The sequence below is a fragment of the Aristolochia californica genome, unplaced genomic scaffold (genome assembly GCF_029961685.1).
Source record: "Aristolochia californica isolate CCGP_79_NKW_82.1479 unplaced genomic scaffold, dmAriCali1.0.hap1 SCAF_14, whole genome shotgun sequence".
Taxonomy (NCBI): Eukaryota; Viridiplantae; Streptophyta; class Magnoliopsida; order Piperales; family Aristolochiaceae; genus Aristolochia; species Aristolochia californica.
The window spans coordinates 7,269,224-7,289,699 of record NW_027181815.1 but is presented as its reverse complement, the minus strand read 5'-3'; the positions used below and the strand labels follow the sequence as shown (position 1 = coordinate 7,289,699).

The following is a 20,476-nucleotide window of genomic DNA, read 5'->3' as shown; positions in this document are numbered from 1 at the left end:
TTGCTTATTTATTTTTATTGTTAATTCCACAAAAACGACATCATATGTATTACCTGGATATAAACCAATGTACCCATTTGCTGTTTTGCGCCTTCAGAATTCAATAGGCCAAAACAACCATAGAAGTATTTGATAAGACAACAACAACGGTAATATACATGAAGCCATAGAAAAAATTGTAGTTACACGTGAACTGGTTCTTCTACCTAGGGGCGTTAGTGGCCATAACCTTGGCTTTATTACCAGCCACTGGATCTTTTACCAACTTGGATGCTCCGTCTATGGCAATGTTGCCTACTCCCAACTCCATTGCGTCCCTCTCATCCTTCTCTTTTTTCTTCTGCTCCGACATTCCATCTGCCTCCTTGCTGTGATCAGGGGGGGAAGGCTCAAGAAGTCGAAGGCCTGCATTAAGCCAAGGATGGACAAGGCTTTGGGCAGCTGTTGGTCTCTTCTCGGGAACAAAATCCAATAGTGGGACTAAAAAGTTTGCCATATCACTAGCATCTTGTTCACTGAACTCATATTTTTCCATTAAGACCTTGTTGATGGGCCAAAAACGTAACCGCCTGATGTGCCTCAGGTCACCGTATCTGTTGAAGAAATCACGAGAGTATCGACCACCTAATGCAATCTGAAATTGGTATAACTAGTGTCAGCTGTTGAAAAAAAAAAAAAAAAAAACACATCCCAGCAAGCTAATGAGCAGAGAGAGCTTCTCACTTTTCGTGGCATCATCCCAAGTAGCTCCATCATCAATGCCAAGTGGTCCTGAAAATGTGAACATTAGTAATAGGTAATTGTGCCTATGAAGCCCCACAGAGCCAATGAAGAAACAGGCATCATCCCAAACATGCAATCACCATTTCCCCTTGAAGAGAAACAGACATGGGCCCCCAAAGATGCAAGCAAACATCCGCACACTCTCTGGCATTCATGAAGATACTGCTAGGGCCACAAATCTGATTATAAGTACGAAAACAAGTTTTGAAACCAAAATCTCTCGTTGACACAGTAAAACCAAGAAACTCGATGAACATCTGATAAAACAGAGAACTAGGATCTTAAACAATAACAATACAACCAGTTTCATGTATTGTTTAATTTGGAACTAATCTAGAGTGCAACCCATCATGGTGGGCACACATCATGTTTCCATACCACATATAAACTCTACAAAAAAAAAACAAAGTTATTGATAGTCTCAGAAAAGTTCCTGAAGGGCCTTCTAAAAAGCCCACAGTAGAGCAGTGTGGTCAGAATGAGTTTAGACCATATTGTGATAAAAATCTACAATTTAACAAGAATAAAGACACGACGCTGGACCACAGTTAAAAAAGTGTATGTAACCTTCCAGTTCCTTAAAAGGTCAATCAAGGCAAGTAACTTTGCACATTTGTGAACTGTGCCTCCCTTAAGGCAGTTGTCTTCCTTAAACTGGCAGGCCAAGCTAAACACCTAAACTGAACCAAAATAGATTGCCTAAACACCATGCTCTAACTTGCAGCAATAACAGTGACTACAAAATTCATGGTTTAATCTTTAAAGACACATTCTAGAGAAACCCAACTGACCAAGAAGAAAAGGTTGTCCCTCTTCACTCCAAATAAAACATAGGGTTATGCACAATTCACTGCTAAAGAAATACTGATAAAAACCACATGCATTAACAGCATAATTGTGATGCAAGTCTTAGAGCAACAAGGATATGGAAGTAAACAAATTAACCATATATGAAAAGATATACATATAAAGAAACAAAACAGAAGATAGAACACAAAATACTTAATAATACAAAAGCCCATTAAAGAGTACTGCTTGCAAGTTGACGCAACGCACCTACTCATTTTAGAAACCAACTTGGAGAGTCTGATCATGATTCTCTTAGTTTCCAGAAAAAAAAATCAATTGCCAGTAAGGCTAAGGAAAAGAAGACGACTTTTGCAAACAAGAACAGCAGATCCCATTCAAAGATGGGGTTTATTAAACTTTGTCTTGTCTGCTAAACTTATCTTAAATCAAAAGTCCATTTAGTATAACTTACGAAAGTCAAGATCCTAGCAAGAGTATGTCTTGTTCAGTCACAAACATGCTGTAGGAAACTTCCATGTTAGAAACCTTTACAGCTCTGCATACATAGCAGAGTTATTTGAGTTTGCTACTAACTGTAGAACGAGAAATTGGAAAGTGAGTATCCTAGCTAGTGAGTACTCCAGCATAACGTGTATTTTTCCTTTCTTTTTGTAGTTTTCATGGCATCTCATGCAGTTTCTCCTCTTTTTTTGTTCTTTCTTTCTTCAGAATTTTTGTAAATAATAACAACTCCCCTCCCCTCCCCTCCCCTCCCCTGCCCAAAAAAAGTTTCTGTTCAGAGTGTAATCAGGTTACAGCTTCCTTACATAGAGTAACAAAAGCAGAGTATCTAACTTTTAACTGGAAGAACCTAAGGCCGGTTAATCTCCCAAATCTATCCAACCCTTATTTTCAATTACTATGTACCTTCTATGCATCTTTCCTTATGTTTTCAGTAGAACTTTTATTTTAAGATTTTCACATTAAACTTGTTAAGTTGGGTTCAAGGCCTATCCCAAAATGACTAGCAAACTTTGGAAACCACTTTCCCAACTAATAAACTCAAGGTCTTTGTACTCACTAATCCATGTGGGACTATTCCTTAACACTCCCCCTCACATGTAGGCCCTCTTTTGTGGCTCTACAAGTGGATAATCTAGCTGTAGGCCCTCTTTTATGGCTCTATAAGTGGATAGTTTTAGGTATAGGCCCTCTTTTGTGGCTCTACAAGTGGATAGTTTAGGTGTAGACCTTCTTTTGTAGCTTTACAAGTGAATAGTTTAGGTGTAAGCCTTCTTTTGGGGATCTACAAGTGGATAGTTTAGGTGTAAGCCCTCTTTTGGGGCTCTACAAGTGGATAATTTAGGTGTAAGCCCTCTTTTGTGACTCTACAAGTAGATAGTTTAGGTGTAGGCCCTTTTTTGTGGCTCTATAAGTGGATAGTTTAGGTGTAGGCTCACATTTGAATACCTGCTCTGATACCATGTTAAGTTGGGTCCAAGGCCTATCCCAAAATGACTAGCTAACTTTGGAAACATCTTTCCCAACTAATAAACTCAAGATCTTTGTTCTCACTAATCCATGTGGGACTATTCCTTAACAAAACTCAAATCTTGTTGGCATAATAAATCAGATCATAAGTGCCAGATGGTTACGTTATACACGATTAAGGCATGAAGAGTAACGAGAAATCAAACACAATGTGGAAAAGTTAACACCCACATGCATCTAATATAATCTAAAGAAGCCCTTGAATTGGTGATGAGAGTTATGCACTTTTATTTGGACCTGGAACTAGTCTTTTAGTTTGGGGTGGTAGATACATGTCAAAGTTATTTGGTAATGTTAACTGAGACTTCTATATTTACCTTTCTATTGATTTTTTGGGGGTAACTCTAAATAACATGACATATAATGTACCTGATACATAAACATGGTATCCATTCTAACAAATAATCAAAGTAGAGTCCAGCAACCAAACAAGACCATCCTGACACAAAGAATCATGAAAGAATGTAGATATCCATAAAATATTGTGAAAAAACAATTATTAGTTCTCTTTTCTGGTAGCCTACTAATGCCAAGTGGAACCCTAATATTGAAAACCAAAACTTATCAAGTCAACTCTGGCAGAACTTCCAAACTGTTATCTATTTTCTGCTTTGCCTGGTCTTGGTGGTGCACCGCGTCAAGGCCATTGAAGAGAGGTTCCCCCAAGAGGCACTTCCTCAAACTTCAAATATCACCGGGTCAACAAGAATGAGGTGTGCATGCCCAAGGGCAATGGAACATCGGGTGTTAAAAATACTATAAATATTGCCCAGACTCTCCAAAAAAAAATGGTTGTGGAAGCTTGGTAATGATAAATCTGGAATAGAGAAAGACTGCCACCAAAAATACGTACACAAATGCCTGTCTTGCTTCACCCCGGTTACCATCCCCATTTGTGCTTCTTGGCTTTGGAAAGCCACTTGTCGACTTTATAACCACTTATGAGGATGGATTTAATATTCATGTGCATAGTGGCAACTATAGATGTCTTTTTTTTGATCTTTGGCCAGGGGCAACCTTGGTTAAGGCCTTCCTCTCATGCCTTCAAATTGCATGGGACCCTCAGATTCCCATCCATAAATCTTTTCAAGCAGATTTGTGACCTAAATCTAAGGTGTGCCCTTCCAATAACAAAGCTTTTGATGCATGAAACCTTTTATCTCTCTATGAAAGTATCTATCTTACAGACAGGGAGAAAACATAATGATTTGGAAAGAAGCTATTCTAGATCATACATGTCGCCTTTCAGTATGCTCACCTCATTTGTGCAGCTATGACCCTCTTCCCAAGCAAGCATCAATGGTATTCCTAGGATAGCTCAACGCTACCAAAAGTTCATCACATCATCTAGTGTGTCTCATTATCAGTGGATCATCTTCTCTTCCATCGTTCTTTGATTAAGCATATTTGGAGCTGTTTCCCAGCCCTCCTTGAACACGCAGAGGTGGTTCCATGTAAAGATGGGTAAAATCCTCTAGCTTTTGACTATTGCTGCAACTGCTGGGTGCATTTAGAATGATAGAAGAGAAGGATATTTGAGGCCAGTAACTGGACTATTGCTAAGGTCAGTGAAGCTGCAACGCAAAAATATTTAATTTTGGGTTAGCAAGATTCTACAATGTCATTTTAAACCTAAGAATAGGCTCTGCACCCTTCAGTTGGCTCAAGCTCGATTCCGATAGTGGCTCCTGTGAGAATCCTGGGCCCACTGGAGGTGGTGAAGCAAGTAGGAATCCTGCAGGCACCTTTAGCTTATTCTCTCGGCTTTGATTAATCAATGTGAGACCAAAAGCCAAGTTGAGGGCCTTGCTCCAGGTTCTTTGGATTTATTCCAAGCACTTTTTATTGCCTCTTCCACTGACAGGAATCCCAACAGTTATCATCAGTTAGGCATCGGGGAGAAAGGCAGTCCAGTCTAAGAAATATTTTGATGAGATCAAAGATATTTGTTTCTCCTTACCAGTCTCTTGGATGCATATCCCAAGTGCCAACAGTTTAACAGATTCCTTGGCTATGAGTAGTATTTCTTGTTTGACATTTCACCGTTTGAATTACATTTCATCTTAATTAGGGATTTCATCCTTTTTTCATGTACCTTGTCTTGTGCTCTTCTTTTTCTTTTGGGCCAGTAACTCCTCAATGTAAATCTCTCCTTTGGGATTCTCTGTTAATAATATTCATTATCTCGTTGTCTTCAACAAGAAATATTTTGGGAGCATCCTCTTTGCAAGACCGACAAGAAACAAATGAAAAAAGGAATGATATGGATGGAACTAGAGAGTGAAGACTTGAAGACAAACAACTAACTAAGGGTAGAGCAAAATGGTAAAGGTGTCAGATCAGACCCTGAGATATATGAGACAATGCTAAAGGATGATCTATGACTAAGAATTTCCTCAATAAATAGACACTTGACAGCAATTTATGTAGAATACCAGCTATGGATAAAAACAGGATAACACAAGCTAAGAGAAAATTGGAACCAACAAAGTGCCTTCAATAAAATCTCTACTGAATTATTTCAACCAAATTCAGTAGATTTTTTCCCCTTTAATGGAAGAGAAAGTTATATCAAGAGACTGAGGGAGAATCCTCTTGGAACTCATCCTCCTTCCCAAAGAAAGGAGATTGGGTACCCAACCTGATACCAGTTTTACTTTACTATTTTTAGATTCACAATGCTAACTCTCTTTACTTCCTATAATGATTAAAAAGAAACTCTAAGAAGAAGACATTCAAATGTGTAAACCAGTCTACCATGAACAAAACAGACAACATAAGTCAAGAAATTTTCAAATCACATTGATTATTGTACCTTTAGTCCTATCACCAATTTTGTTTTTGAAATGGACATGACCATGATTACAGAATAGTACTTTAGAGTTATATGTCTCCTGCAGTCTTTATAAAAAAAAAGAGATATGTCTCCTGCAGTCATATGTCGCTGTCCTCACTGCCATTTATCCTTTTCTTTTTCAACAGTTTTAAGAGGAGTCTTTAACACATAAGCAATCTCATGCATTATAAATGCAGGCAGAAGAACTATAAGTCATGCTTCAAATAAAACATAAACCCGATCAGATAAGCCTATTAAAATAATTCGACTGCAATAATCAAGTTGTCAGTTTGATTAAACGTTTTTTTTTTAAATATTGTATGATTAAACATGATAATGCCACTAGAGTAATAAGAGAACGGCAGTCATGTGCACACCTCATCCCTGTCAAAATTGTCACCACTATGTGGGTCAAACAACACATCACCAGTTGCCAGCTCAAAACAAAGGCAAGCGAAGGACCACATATCTGCAGAAGTTGAGTATTTAGACCCAAGCAGAACCTCTGGGCATCTATACTGCCTTGTCTGGATATCACTAGTAAACTGTTTGTATGTCCAACATGCGTTCCCAAAATCAACCAATTTGCACTTTAAGTCAACAGCCTTCAACAGATTTTGCCTTGTAGAATGGCTTCCTCTCCGATGACTCTGATTTTCTACCTTATTACTTCTTGCTTCTTCTGTGTTAGATGTTCCCGTATTAGAACTGTCCGGCTTGTCTTCCACCGTGGCTGAATCCGATACAGAATCCCCAGGAGAGCCAATTCCATCAGCTGTCCCACCTTTGAGATCTGAGTCAGTTTGCTCTGCGTTATCCACACAACCCTGAGCAGCTTTCTTAGCCTTTCTCCGGACCTTTTTCTTCTGGTTTTTTGACAAATCTCCATTTGAACTCTTCACATCTTTTGGAACTCCTGGATCAAAAACTGACTTATCCTTGCTATTTGGAAGGATAAGTGGAACACCTGATCTTTTGGGGTCTTTTGCCGGGTCTATCATAGATAAAATCAGTATGTTTTCTGGTTTCAAATCCGTGTGTATGATAGATAACTGACGATGTAAATAATCTAATCCAACCAAAATGTGGAAACAAATTTCTTTCACCATGTGAAGCGGCATCCCTCGATAATCCGTGTATTTAATCAGCGTCAAAAGGTTATCACCTAAATACTCGAAAACCATGCAAACATGCTGCCCGTTGGGGCCTGAGTGCTTGAAATGATCTAAGAGCTTCACAACACATTTTTTATCTTCCGGATCACCTTCCGCTATTTGTTTTAGAATGGTAATCTCGTCCATGGCCGCTTCCGTGTAATGTTGGGCACTCTTTTGAACTTTGAGAGCCACATATCTCTGGCCATCACATCGATAAACACATACTTATCAGACATTTCTCGTTTCGTAGAGAAAAAAAAATGACAAGAAAAGGCCTTAAGCGTAGAAAACAAAATCAACCAGAACGCGGTATATCGCAAACAGATTAGAGCCTAGTCATAACCGAAACAGAACTAAGCACGAAGTAATTCTGATGATAGCTTACCGAGTGAACCGTGTCCCAAGCAAGCCAAACAGTAGAAAAATGGCCCCAGCCGAGCTTGCTCTGTATAACGTAAGCCCCTCCTTTGAAAGCATCTCCGGTGCGAACCGCGTGGTATCCACCTCTGCGGTAATCGTCCGTCCCTTCGTCCTCCGAAGTGAAATCGCCGCTCTGGCTCCGATCTTCTTTCTGACCGCGGTCCATGGAAGAGAAGCCAACAAAAGAAGCCCCTTCCGCTCCTAAAAGCACAATCACTAGTCGAGCGGGATTGCTTGAGGATCGACAGATCTCCGGCCCCAGCGTCGGTAAAGCGGAGCTAGGTCGAGAGGATTTCGAATAAGAAGAAATCTGGAATTTCTCGTCTTTAGTAGACAAAAGGGAGGAGAAGCGAAAGCAGAGAGAGGCTTCAAGAAACAGGAGACGGCGGCAGAAAGTAGAATGGTTACAGGCGAAGCCGCTCCAAGAGACGGCTTCCTTACTCTTCCCTCTTCTTCTCAGGAAAAGAGAATGTGACTGACATCAACAGCGGCTCCCACCAAGTGAAGGTATAATACGCTATAGCCACCGAAACACTCACGCCGCGACTCGGCGGTCTATGATCAAAATCTACTCCTGAACTTTACTCCTGAACTTTACTCTCACTCTTCCATTTGTATACAATAAAATTAATCATTTGTTTAAGTATTTTATTTTATATATTTATATAATTTAATTTATTATTTTTTAAAAATTTAGACAAGTTATATTTTATCTTAGTTTATTAATAGAATAGTTAAATAAAATTATCTAATAAAAATTAAATCTGAGTAATTTTATATAATAAAATACCTCTTTTCCATTTATATAAATTCATAATTTTAATAATATGTTTGATTTCTAATTTAAGAGTGAGAATATACATATATTGCAAAAGTAAAAATTTGATTAATAATTTGTATATTATAAAACTAAGTATTTTTTATCTTTTTTATTTAATATATTTAAATAAATAAATAAATAATTTAAAAAATAATTTAAAACATGTTAAAATTATTTCTTAATTTTAAAAAGTTGAAATTATTTTTAAAATTACTTATTAATTTAAAATAAGTTAAATTTTATTTTAGTTAAGTCAGATAAAACTATCTAAAATAAAAGTTAAATCTATTAAAGTAATTTTATATAATAAAATATCCTTTTTAAGTGTGAGGATTTAGATAATTAAATACTTAATTATTTGTAATTCACCCTAAACAATTATTTATCCTTCATTCCCAATAATGAATGAAATCCTAAGATTTTATGAAACCACCCAACTAACGAAATGGAAAGCTAAGATTTGAAAATAAAAACAGAAAGATCCTTTTTATCTGCCCTCATGGATTTGAGCAACAATTGTGGTGTCTCCACGAGTACATCCCGTTATGAGGGGAATTTACTTCCTGGCATTATCTACGGCCACTTTTCTGCGCGTTTTCCGAAATCGGTACCATCGCACTGGATCACCTACTTCAAAGCAATGCCACTGAAGCTTCGGGGAGAACTGCTGCTTAGGACTCTGACAAAGCCCGGGGTACAACAGTCGGAGAAGCTTTGAAAAAGTGAGCAGACATATATTTAAGTTTGAAAGCTTGATACAAGCTTGAATGAATATTGCAGCTTCTGTTATTTCTAAACGAGAAACTCCCAACTATTCCTTGCAGATCCAACAAATTTACGTTAACAAAATCTGACTATCGACCTAGTTTAAAAGCTTGATACAATCTTGAATGAATATTAAAGCTCCTGTTAAATCTAACCTCCCTTGATACAAGATCGAATGAATATTAAAGCATTTGTTAAATCTAACCCAGAAACTCTCGGACTTGTTCTCTCACGAGGATTTCTCCTTTGATTTCTCTCGAGGATAAATCAGAAGATTTCCATCCTTTGATTTATGGTATACAATTCCTGCCAACATCTACTCCATGTCATTTTCACCCTAACCTATTCTTTGCAGGTCCAACGGATTGACACTAACAAAACCTTATGAGTGGTCATTCTCTATACGTGGTTGAACCATCTCATACAATTGTTGATTACTGTGGAGTCTGGCCCACATCGCTCAAGTAGACGGGCCATTGTCAGAGAGGTGGGCCTAAGGGATCTGACTTGCAAAATAATAGGAATGGGTGCACTAGACCTACTCTCCCCGTCACTCGCATCTCTGCACTACACTATGGCTTCTAGTAGTACATCCAATCTCACAAACTCAGACTCCTGAGGGGCTGCTTCAGCAACTGTACTGAACTTGTCCTTGTACACAATCTTCTCATTGAAAATCACATTCCTATTCCTGCTTCTTATAATCTTCCGACCCTGATCATCCCAAAAACGATAGCTAATGAAATAACATTTCTTTGACTTAACCTCAAGTTTACTACGAGCATCAGAATCAACAAAAACATAAGAAAGACAACCAAAAAGTTTAAAGTGAGAACATTTGACCTCTTTCCCGCTCTAGGCCACTTCAGGCAATCCACAATCCAACGGAACTGATGGCCATCTGTTTATCAAATTGATTGTAGTACTAACTGCATCTGCCCAGAAAGTAGGTGGCAATCCAGTGTGTAACCTCATTCTTCTAGCATGCTCATTTATGGTTCTGTTCATACGTTCAGTAACTCCATTTTGTTGTGGTGTCCCAAAAATGGTCTTCACCATTCTGATACCCAACCTCATGCTTCTAGCACACTTATTTATGGTTCTGTTCATACGTTCAACAACTCCATTTTGTTGTGGTGTCCTAGGAATAATCTTCACCATATTGATACCCCAAGCTGCACAATACTCTTTGAACCCGTCGTCCATATACTCAATACCATCATCAGACCTCAAACATTTCAGTTTCAAGTCTGTCTCTGTCTCAACTATGACCTTCCAAATTTTGAGCACATTGAATACTTCAGATTTGTGCTTAAAAAAATAAACCTATACCTTCCTATCGTGATAATCAATGAATGTGATATAGTAACGAGAACCTCAAAGGGATGCCACTAGGGAAAGTCCCCATACATCTGTGTGCACAAGGTCCAATTTTTCTTTCTTCAGTGTTCTGCCACTTTTCAAGAAACTGACCTTCTTTTGTTTTCCCATAATGCAACTCTCACACATACCGAGATCAATTGATTTTAGTTCTGGTAGCTTGCCTCTGGACAACAATTCTTTCATGCCCTTCTGACTCATATGGCTATTTTAAAGCCTGCAATACCACAAATCTGATGTACTTTCTACAACGGTAATAGCAATAATGTTATTTAAACCAGTAATCAAATAGAGTGTACCAGTTTTCTTACCCCAAGCCAATACCAATGCCCCTTTGGTGACATTCCGAGTACTATCTGAGAATACCACTGAATGACCACAATCATCAAGCTGCCCAACAGAAATGAGGTTCTTCTTCAACTCAGGAATATGCTTGACCTTTTGTAAGGTCCATTTGTTCTTATTAAAGAGTGCAATGTCAATGTCTCCCATCCCCACCACGTTCAAAGCCTCTCCATCAGCCAGATACACCTTCCCAAAGTCACCTGCAACATAGTTTAACATTATCTCCCGACGATAAGATGTATGAAAAGAAGCCCCTGAATCCAGTATCCAGTCATCAATTGGACTATGAACTGTAAGTAATAGTGCATCCAGTACTTCTTCAGTTACCACATTAGTACTATTATTCTCGGCCTTCTTAAGGTTTCTACAGTTCTTCTTTATGTGGCCAGTTTTGTTTCAATTCCAACAAGTTGCTTGCTGACCAGACCTTGACTTGCTATTGCCCCTGTTTTTTGATTTTGATCTGCCCCTGTTTGAGTTTCTGTCATGTGATCTCCCCTGAGAATCAACATTCAATGTTGAACTCGAACCCAAGGTCTCGCCTAAATCCCTCTTGCGCACCTCCTCAACCAAAATCAAATCATGAATATCATCATATTTCAATTTTGATTTACAGACATTTTCTTGGCTTCCCAACTATTTGGCAATGAGGCTAATAGTATCAGTGCACGTATCTCATCATCAAATTCAATTTCAACAGACAACAATTGATTTGTGATAGTATTAAAATCATTCAGATGTTGTGCAACAGACGTACCATCTGTCATCCTCAAATTGAATAATTTTTTCATCAAATAAACTTTGTTATTCGCTAAAGGTTTTTCATACATACCTAACAAAACCTTTATGAGACCCGCAGTCATCTTCACTTTGCTGACGTTGTGTGCAACGGATTTCGACAGGGTTAGCCGAATGATCCCCATAACCTGTCTATCCAACAGAATCCAATTGGCCTCCTCCATTTTTTTCTGGTTTCTTCCCCAACAGTGGAAGATGGAGTTTTTTCTCATAGAGGTAGTCCTCTATTTGCATCATCCAATATCCAAAGTCCGTGCCATCGAACTTCTCGATCCCCAATACCTTCACTTCGTCTCCAGCCATCGTTTTCCCACAGACCAGAACCTCAGCTCTTATACCAATTGTTATGAAAAAACCTATGACAACAAGACCAGTAATCACGCATGACAAAATTTACGTAGTTCGGCAAGTTGCCTATATCTACGGGAACTGCAGAGGATTTTATTAATCAATTAAGAAATCACAGTACAATAAGAGAGAGCCTTGAACCCTCTTTGTTCAACAGTGTCACAAGTCACATAGCTGTTATCTTCCGGCAACGGCGACGCAATCCCGAGATACTCTGTTCCGGCAACGACGACGGCAGTCCCAAGCTGCTCTCTTCCGGCAACGACGACCCAGTCCTCTGTTTAACCGTAGCAGCATCGCGGCTTCACGACCCTCTCCCTCTTCCTGCAACAGCGTTGTCCTGGCGAGAGACTCATAATGTATCTCACACTGGCACACCCAATAACGCAGAGGCCCCGACGAATATCTCTGTTTCACACTCTGTTCTGTAAGTCCCGAGGGGATGATAAATGAGCATAGAGGGAAACTTAATTTTCCCCTTGAGTGTAGCACACGCTAATGCAAAGAAAAGATAAATAAAATCTCCTCCATGTCCTGCTCGAGTGGTGTGGGCCAGACTCCACAGTACTCAACAAGCTGTACTCAAGCTCTCTCTCAATGATTTTTTTCTTCTCTCGGGATTTACAGAAACAAGGAACTTTCTCTCGGGATTTTGGATCTGCGTCGATGTGAGTTACAGGAAGACAAAGTAGTGAAAAACTTCGGTCTCACCAGGAAGACGAAACAGTGAGAAGCTTCGGTCCAGGACTCGACGTTGGCAAAGGAGCTCTCGGTACTCGTCATTGCTGTCACACAGAGACACTGTGTGACTTGTTGACGCGGCTGAACAGAGAGGCTTCGAGGTGCTCTCTATTGTATTGTGATTCCTCACATAATAAAATCCTCTGCAGCTCATGTGGACGTAAATAATTTGCCAAACCACGTAAATCTTTTGTGTTTACCTTATACATTACTGTCATCGCACGCACTTATAATGAAGAAAATAAGAAATATGAAAATGAAATGGAAAAAAGGAAGAGATGAAATAAAAAAACGCGCAACTTCGAACCAAGATTAAATGAAGCCAAGAAACGGGCAGGGGAATCAAAACCAACAAGAAATTCCGTACGTATAATGTAGCCGGATAAAAAAAAAGGAAGAAAATAAAAAGAACGATGAATAAATTGCAAAAAGGAAGAGATGAAACTATGAAATACAGAAACGTGTAATCTCGAAACGGACAGTGGAATCAAAGCCAAGAAGAAATTGCGCACGTAATATGCCCTGACCAAAATGGAAGAAAATAAAAAGAAGGATGAATTCAAATTGCAAAAAGGAAGAGACGAAAATATGAAATACAGAAACGTGCAATTTCGAAACGGGCACGTAAATCAAAAGCAACAAGAAATTGCTTCACAAAAGAACAAGATATCCAAAAAAAATTGTGCAAGAAGCCAATGCAAAAGACTAAAGTAAAGAACAGCGAACGAAATTAATGACAAACATGAAAACACCAAATCTAGACCAAAAAAAAAAAAAAAAACGAACAAGAAGTAAACCTAAAAGATGAAAAAATAAAACGGAGGAACTGAAAGACGTGCCTGCTTCACAGATTCTGCAATTTCGGGGCCAATTCCGTCGTTGGGAGAAAGGGTTGGTCGGACTTGGTGGAGAAAGGGAAGCGAAAGAAGAAAGAAATGATTCAAACCCCAGAGAGGATGGCAAAGAAGGCAGAGAGGGCATGTCAAACTTCTTTTCTTATTTTATTGTTGCCTTTTTTATCTACCCCCATTTAAAAAAGGGCGGCTTTTAGTCTAATTACTAATAAGCCCCTGTTATGAGTGTCTAATTACTTGGGATTTCTTTGTCATTTACGCTTTTACGAAAGCTAAAACCGAAACTTCCCGCCAAGTCGCCATCCTTCAGCTACAGGTAGCCCGCCAAGAATAATCGGGTAGAGGGACACATCAAGGGGCACCAGATAAGCCCGCAATTTGAATAAACTGATTTGAGCCCATTTAAAAACAGGAGGTCTCTGACATCGGTGGCTTTTGACTCACCGAGTCGATCTGCGGCTCGGCGCAGGTCAGACTCGACCCTTATTTAGCGGACTCCATTCTTGAGCAGTTTGATACGATATCAAAGCAGTCAGCACAGAATTTTGAACCTCCTCTCTATGGCCAAAAGAGCAAAAATAATTAAATAAAGTCTAAATAACAATCAGGGGTAGGGGTGGCATCGAGCTGAACCTGAACTTGCTTATATTCGAACCGAATTTGATTTAAATATTTTGAAACCGAACTCGAGCCGAACCCAAGCTTAAACCTAAAATTATTATCGAACTTGAACCTAATAATTTTAACTGAGTTCGAGCCGAGCTCTAACTTTAACATTCATTTACAACTTTTCAAAAAATACATGTCAAATAAATTATATATAAAATTATGCATACATTTTACATAATAATTGGACATGACCCACTTAAAATTGGGCATAAGAGTAGCATCAAATCCAACTAAGTTCGAACCTTGTTTGAGCCGAGTTTGATTTAAATATTTTGAACTCAAGCTCAAACCGACCTTAGCCTCAAGCCTAAAATTGTAATCGAGCTCGAGCCTAATAATTTTAAACGAGATCGAGCTTAACCTATATTTAATACTCTACATAAAATATATATCAAATAAATTATATAAATATTTTTCCTATGATATATATTTCCAAAAAAAACCTTTAAATAAAATCCTATTACTATTAGTGACTTACTAGAAAATTACAAGATATATTTTAAAATATTCTTAGGAAAGTTAAATGGACCTCTTGTTGCCTATTCTAGGGAAATAAATAAAAATTAATAATCAATCTAATATATTACTATACTTATTGATAAATTTTTAATCAAATAAAATGTCAAACTATCAAATACTTATTCAAAAAATTTCTATACGGTTTTCTAGCCCATCTTGGCAAGAAAATCTTACTTAGAAAATTATATTTTTAATAAGAATTTTTAATTAAAAAAATATTTACAAAAAACATGAGGCACTAATAATCCTTAGAAACATATTTCTACTAAAATATCTTTTCAATCTCTTCAAGAGCCATGAGGAAGAAACAACTGGAGTTTAAGAAATAATTTTTTTCCACTTGCTTATGATCTCACACGTACGAAATCGTCTTCGCACAAGAGGGGGGGAGGATTATTTCTCCCCTTAACTTTGATATCTTTGGTTTTCCACCGAGACGATGCGGAGGGAAGGGGGTTAACGGTGCCAAATTGTCGTCGGGGATGACGGCTGCAACTGAGGCGGAGGGAAGAATGCCCCCCCCCCCAATCACTCTCGCTCCCGACTCTCGAGCCCGTTAACGAGCTGACTCGTGAGCTTTCAAACTGAACCATGGTTCGGTTGAACTCAATTCATTAACACAAACGAACCTTATCTGGATCTCAAACTCGATTCTAAATTCAAATAAATCGAATCGAACTCAGCCGAGCTCGAGCCGCTCGCGAACCGGCTCAGTTCGATGCCACCCCTACTAGGGGGTTAGTGCACTTTCGAGAAAGTGAAAATTAGAGTGAATTACTTTTTTTTGTGTTAGTATGCTCAATAGGAATTGCAGTATAAAGTATTTCTTTGTGTTAGTGTGTACAATAAAAAATTTAATGAAAAATGGAGAATGAAACTTATTGTGAGTTCTTTTATTTGGGTCCAAACATCGATGGGCATCGAGAGGGCTTGTCAATAGGGAAGTACACATTCTCAGCACCCACGAAAGGAACAAAAAGTGATTGATAAAGCTTGTTGGTGGACAGTTCAAACTGGAACGGAAACAAAGATGATGAACAACAAGATGAGCTAAAAGAAGAAAGAGAAAAAGAGGAAAAAAAAATCCCAATGTCGAACGTAAATGAAACGACGATTGAAAGTGAATTCACCGTTCTCATAGAATGAATTCAATTTCACTCATTTTTTTCACTTTCACTCTCCACGTACATAGGGCACTAATGTTTTTGGAGCCATTTTCCCTAGTGTTACATAGTGCACTAACATGCCCTTGATGAACTTAATTTTGGTGATATTGGGTACGTAGAGGATTTATTAACATTACAAAGGCTATACAGACATTAATCTACTGACTAGTGAGTATTCTCTCTCTCTCTCTATCAATATGTACACGAACATCATCTGCAGGTAAATTATATCGAAATTTTTTCTTTTCCGTTTCCTTTGTTCTACGTCAACAAATAAGACACAAATCAACAGGTTTGACACGAGGACTAGGAGGGAGTTCTAACAGTGGTGGAAGTCAGCAAGAAGCTAAACTCACCATGAATATCGCTAACTAATTGAATGTTTATTCTGTATTGGGATAGGTCAATTAGGTATTGACCACGAGCCCAGGTAAAGTTCTGAGACGTCTTTATCACAGAAACTGGGATAAAGTTCTTCTTCATGCATCACAGAAGCTGAGGAATCCTATGTATTCGTGTTGGTTTATCATTTGAATGCTCTTTTCCACTCCAATGAAGCCTGTAATAAAAATGAGCAGATGAGACGTTCAGTATTTTGCCAAGTTAAACACCTTTGAATGGATGAATTTGGAGTTCAGTACCCATTGTCAAAGCGCTTGCGAATATGACTGCAGAAAGAATGAATATAATGATAGAAGCTCTCTTCAACACCGCCACCAATTTCCTTACAAAGAATTGCCCCCAAAACCCAGCGAGTGCAGAGACTGATATAAGGTACAGAGCTGCAAAGGAGGAGCATTATTGTTATATAACTGGTGAAAAGTATGCTATAGAGGAAGGAAAGAATTTTGAAATGAACCTACCGTAGGGGATTGGAAATCTCTTGAGGAAATAAAACTCCACCACCGAAAGAGAGGAGGAGAACATCATAACGAAAGTGGCAGTGGCACTGGCCACCTACAATGAGAACAATGGACTAGGTAAGAATAATGCAGAGTAGCCTCAACCAAGTAACTCAAAAGCTGATTCAATCAGGAGCTTGTATTTTGGTTTCCCTGAGATGTTTTACCCATGTCAAAATTCGAGGTGTTTCTAGTGTAACACCCAAGAAGTCTCGGGTGTAATATTACACATTCTTAGTTTTTGTATAGGGTGTGAAGTTGGGTCCTAGGCCCATCCAAAAATGACTAGCCAACTTAGGAAATCTCTTTCTTAACTAATAAACTCAAGATCTTTGTACTCACTAATCCATGTGAAACTATTCCTTAACATAGGGGGTGAGATGTCTCACCACCAGAAAATCCAAGACGGTCTTGTCCAATGCACAAGACGTCTTGGCTAAATACTCACCCCTGGATTCAATGGAATCAACTGTACTCTAGTAGTTCACAAAACCGTTTGAATTGGCTACTTTCAAAGTATTGTATTTGCTCCAATTTCTTAGGACTGGTCATATGATTGCATTTTTCTCTTCTTCTTACCTGAGGGATGACTCCAATCTCTAAAAGCAAGGGACCCAAAATGAATCCACCACCAGAACCCAACAGACCACCTACAGTTCCTCCCAGTACACCACATAGAGCGCACAAGAGCAACTGAGAAATGGTCCAGTCAATGGAGGCACCACAGACAGCTACAGTGTTGCCACAGCTCTTCCTCTTCTTGCTTTCACCATATAAATTCAGAGCTTCGTAGAAGAAAATGCTCAAGGCAATAGGGAACTGAAAGATACATCATCAATATCATGCTCATTTTCCTTTTATAATCATGAAAATTTCATATCAAGATAGGATTTGAACCAGTACCTGCAGAATGTTAAGCACCCAAGAGACAGGACTACAAACAGGCAAATCAGTCTGGAAAAACAAATTTGAGGAAAAAAAATCATTCATCACAATCTTGCTCAAATAAACTGACTACTTTAAGAAGGGTTATTATAATTCACTTGCCTTGAGGATTTGAAGAAGAAGGAAAGCTACCCAAACAAGGAATAACACCAAAATCTTTTTCCATCTGATGTTAAAACAGAGAATTTCCTATAGAAAATTGTAATATAAGCATGTAGTGATAATCAAGTGCCTCTTAAACCATAATAAAAAAAGGAGATGTTCTTACCAAATCTGACTTCTCTTCCGTGGGAAGTAAAGGCTCATACTCTGCATCAATAATTACTGAGGAAAAAAAGAAAAAAGAAACAATGTTATAAACAATACACAAACAGTATAGTAGATCTCTTCGTTGAGTGCTAAGTATGAGACCCTACCCTCTGCAATGGAGTGTAATAGAGCTATCTTTTCTTCCTCCTGCGAAAACGCTCAGCACATTAGAAAATACACCTGGTACAAGAAAAAAAAGAAAAACCAGCGGTAACTAAAACACCCTTGGTAATCTTACTTTCATTATTGTCTCTTGCTTCCACATCTCAATCCCTTTAACAAAAGACCTGGATGACGTCGCTGAATGATACAAAATAAGAAAGAAAATAAGTAAGAAATATTAACAATTTTCTGTAGTATAAATTAAAGAATCGAGCAACAGAGAGTCAAAAGGCAAAGGCATTCAAACTAGTCCTGCAGACAGGCACTAAATTCTCGCGTCACAGTAGAAATTCTATCTGGCGATGATCCCCACACAGCACGGAAAGGCGATAGAGATCCACCAACCAAAAGGAGAGTATTTTACAGACCAACGCAACTTTAATCGTTGATCTCACGTCTTGACTCTCACTGTTGATCGCAATCAAATGTAATAATCTGAAAAACGTAATAACGGTCAAGTGCAGTTGCAGAGATGAATTAGATACTGACCTATGAAGAGTATGATGATGAGGATGGTGATGAGCCAGTATGGGAAGACAACACTTAACGCGACGCCAATGGTGATCCCGAGCATAAGCATGGGCTGAAAGAGCAAAGCCAAATCGTAATCTAAGATGGGAACGTCCTTTGATGGATGACGTACTCGAAGATTGTACCAAACCGATGATATCGAAGCACCCATGATCATACCTTCAAAAAGAACCCAAAGCAGAGCAGGAACTATCAGATTACAGGCGCAAACGGAGCCAGCGGAACATTCAATCAAACATATGAAACCCAAGAGATAACAAAAAAAAAATAATGAAAAATGTCCCACATTTCGAAAGAGCGGCGGCAGATTTGGTGTCGAAACCAACGATGAGATTGAGCATGGGAACGAAGATACCTCCGCCTCCCACGCCACCCACCGTCCCAAAAGCAGATCCCAGAAACCCAATAACCGTCGCCAGAACGATTCTCCAACTAAACTCCAGTTTCTGCGTGGAAACGGATTAACCATTAAAACACACACATGAAAACAAAAAGAAAACCAAGTAAAGAGAAAAGGCAGAGAAACTGTTAAAGATAAAGAAGCAGAAAGAATCCAAGACCCGAAACATACCGGCCATACTCTAACGTTCTGGGCGAGACCATGATTCTCCGAATAGAGAGAAACATTCCTCCCAGAAGAGGAGAGAAGCGGGTACGAATGACTTCGCCGGTCCGACACGAAGAAAACCGGGACAATGACAGCCATGAAAGCTGCTAGAATACAAATAACGAATGTTCTCGTCGCCATACTAGCCTTCTTTCTCCCCCAGAGAAACGAAAGAATTAAAAAGAAGAAGAACAACCACACTTATCTTCTAGTTATGCAAATATGGATCACAGCCGGTGAAATATATGAACGTGATAATGCCTAGGGGGAGAAAGAAAGGAGAGAGGAAAGACAGGGGTACTATTATGGTAACACGTGCTTCTCTGTTTAGAAAGACAGGCAGTAATTCGAACGGGAAAGACACGTGGCGGCCAACTTCATCAGAGAGAGCAGAAGAAAATTTTGGCAAGTAAGCTCTGTAATGGAAAGGCGCAGGAGTTTTTTTAAGGGTAGGGGAAGCATCCACATTTAAGGCTCAACTCAGCATATACGCTTTGATTCCAGGTTGAAGACCAAGGTGATAGTGATGAAACCAAAATTGGTAGCCGCCACACACCGCCAGATTCCTTCTCTGAAGTCGACCTTCTGGACATTTATCAAACGACAAGATTATTTTGGTTGGATCGACATTTGCAGGTCTCGATTCAGCGCGGGTACACTCATTTCTTTCATGGATCTGGAAATATTGGAAACGTGGAGCCTGTTAGGTATTCAGTTCTGAGGTGGATTCTCTTGTTTTTACCGATTATTACGTTTCTTCTTTTACAGTTTTACACAGAAATTTTTGAAATCTAATCCCGTCCATTTGAGATAAGAATTGAGAAACCAGTCTGTGTGCTGTTTTAGATGCATGCACTTGCCTACGTCTCAGTGGAAAAATAAGGCGTTTTCACAGTCGGCTCTCTTTATTTAAATGTTGTAATTATGTTAATGAATTATTTTTGTCCATTTTGATATGAATTACAAATGAAGATGACAAGTAGATTCGCTTTTTTTTTTTTTGTTCTTGTTGTCACTGTTCTAATCCCATGTCTATCTAATGTAAACATTAGTCTATCTTAATCTATATTCATCTGTCT

The 20,476-nt window shown here is 38.7% G+C and overlaps 2 protein-coding genes across 2 annotated transcripts; both read right to left on the bottom strand.

Moving 5' to 3' along the window:
• Positions 1 to 24: 24 nt before the first annotated feature.
• LOC137950445 (uncharacterized) lies at positions 25 to 7,996 on the bottom strand. The gene is made up of 4 exons (XM_068796910.1): positions 7,502 to 7,996; positions 6,337 to 7,314; positions 724 to 771; positions 25 to 634 (listed from the first exon to the last, which is right to left on the bottom strand). The coding sequence occupies exons 1-4, from the start codon at positions 7,700 to 7,702 to the stop codon at positions 203 to 205; spliced, it is 1,659 nt and encodes a 552-aa protein (XP_068653011.1). The 5' UTR covers positions 7,703 to 7,996; the 3' UTR covers positions 25 to 202.
• Positions 7,997 to 15,999: 8,003 nt separating this feature from the next.
• LOC137950483 (sulfite exporter TauE/SafE family protein 4-like) lies at positions 16,000 to 19,839 on the bottom strand. The gene is made up of 12 exons (XM_068796967.1): positions 19,362 to 19,839; positions 19,077 to 19,236; positions 18,749 to 18,949; positions 18,336 to 18,397; positions 18,205 to 18,244; positions 18,057 to 18,112; positions 17,891 to 17,977; positions 17,747 to 17,797; positions 17,423 to 17,662; positions 16,805 to 16,898; positions 16,583 to 16,723; positions 16,000 to 16,500 (listed from the first exon to the last, which is right to left on the bottom strand). Exons 1-12 carry the CDS (start codon positions 19,536 to 19,538, stop codon positions 16,421 to 16,423), a joined length of 1,389 nt encoding a protein of 462 aa, XP_068653068.1. The 5' UTR covers positions 19,539 to 19,839; the 3' UTR covers positions 16,000 to 16,420.
• Positions 19,840 to 20,476: the final 637 nt, after the last annotated feature.

Bases quoted from the DNA above. Each gene is read 5' to 3' on its own strand.
- LOC137950483 (XM_068796967.1), bottom strand. From the start codon at position 19,538: ATGGCGACGAGAACATTCGTTATTTGTATTCTAGCAGCTTTCATGGCT. The intron at 18,950-19,076 runs GTGGGACATTTT...TTCTTTTTGAAG, and splicing joins TGCCGCCGCTCTTTCGAAAT to GTATGATCATGGGTGCTTCG. The intron at 16,501-16,582 runs GTACTGAACTCC...TTTTTATTACAG, and splicing joins CGCAAGCGCTTTGACAATGG to GCTTCATTGGAGTGGAAAAG.
- LOC137950445 (XM_068796910.1), bottom strand. From the start codon at position 7,702: ATGGACCGCGGTCAGAAAGAAGATCGGAGCCAGAGCGGCGATTTCACT. The intron at 7,315-7,501 runs GTAAGCTATCAT...TGTGATGGCCAG, and splicing joins CTTGGGACACGGTTCACTCG to AGATATGTGGCTCTCAAAGT. The intron at 635-723 runs GTGAGAAGCTCT...TACCAATTTCAG, and splicing joins TTGGGATGATGCCACGAAAA to ATTGCATTAGGTGGTCGATA.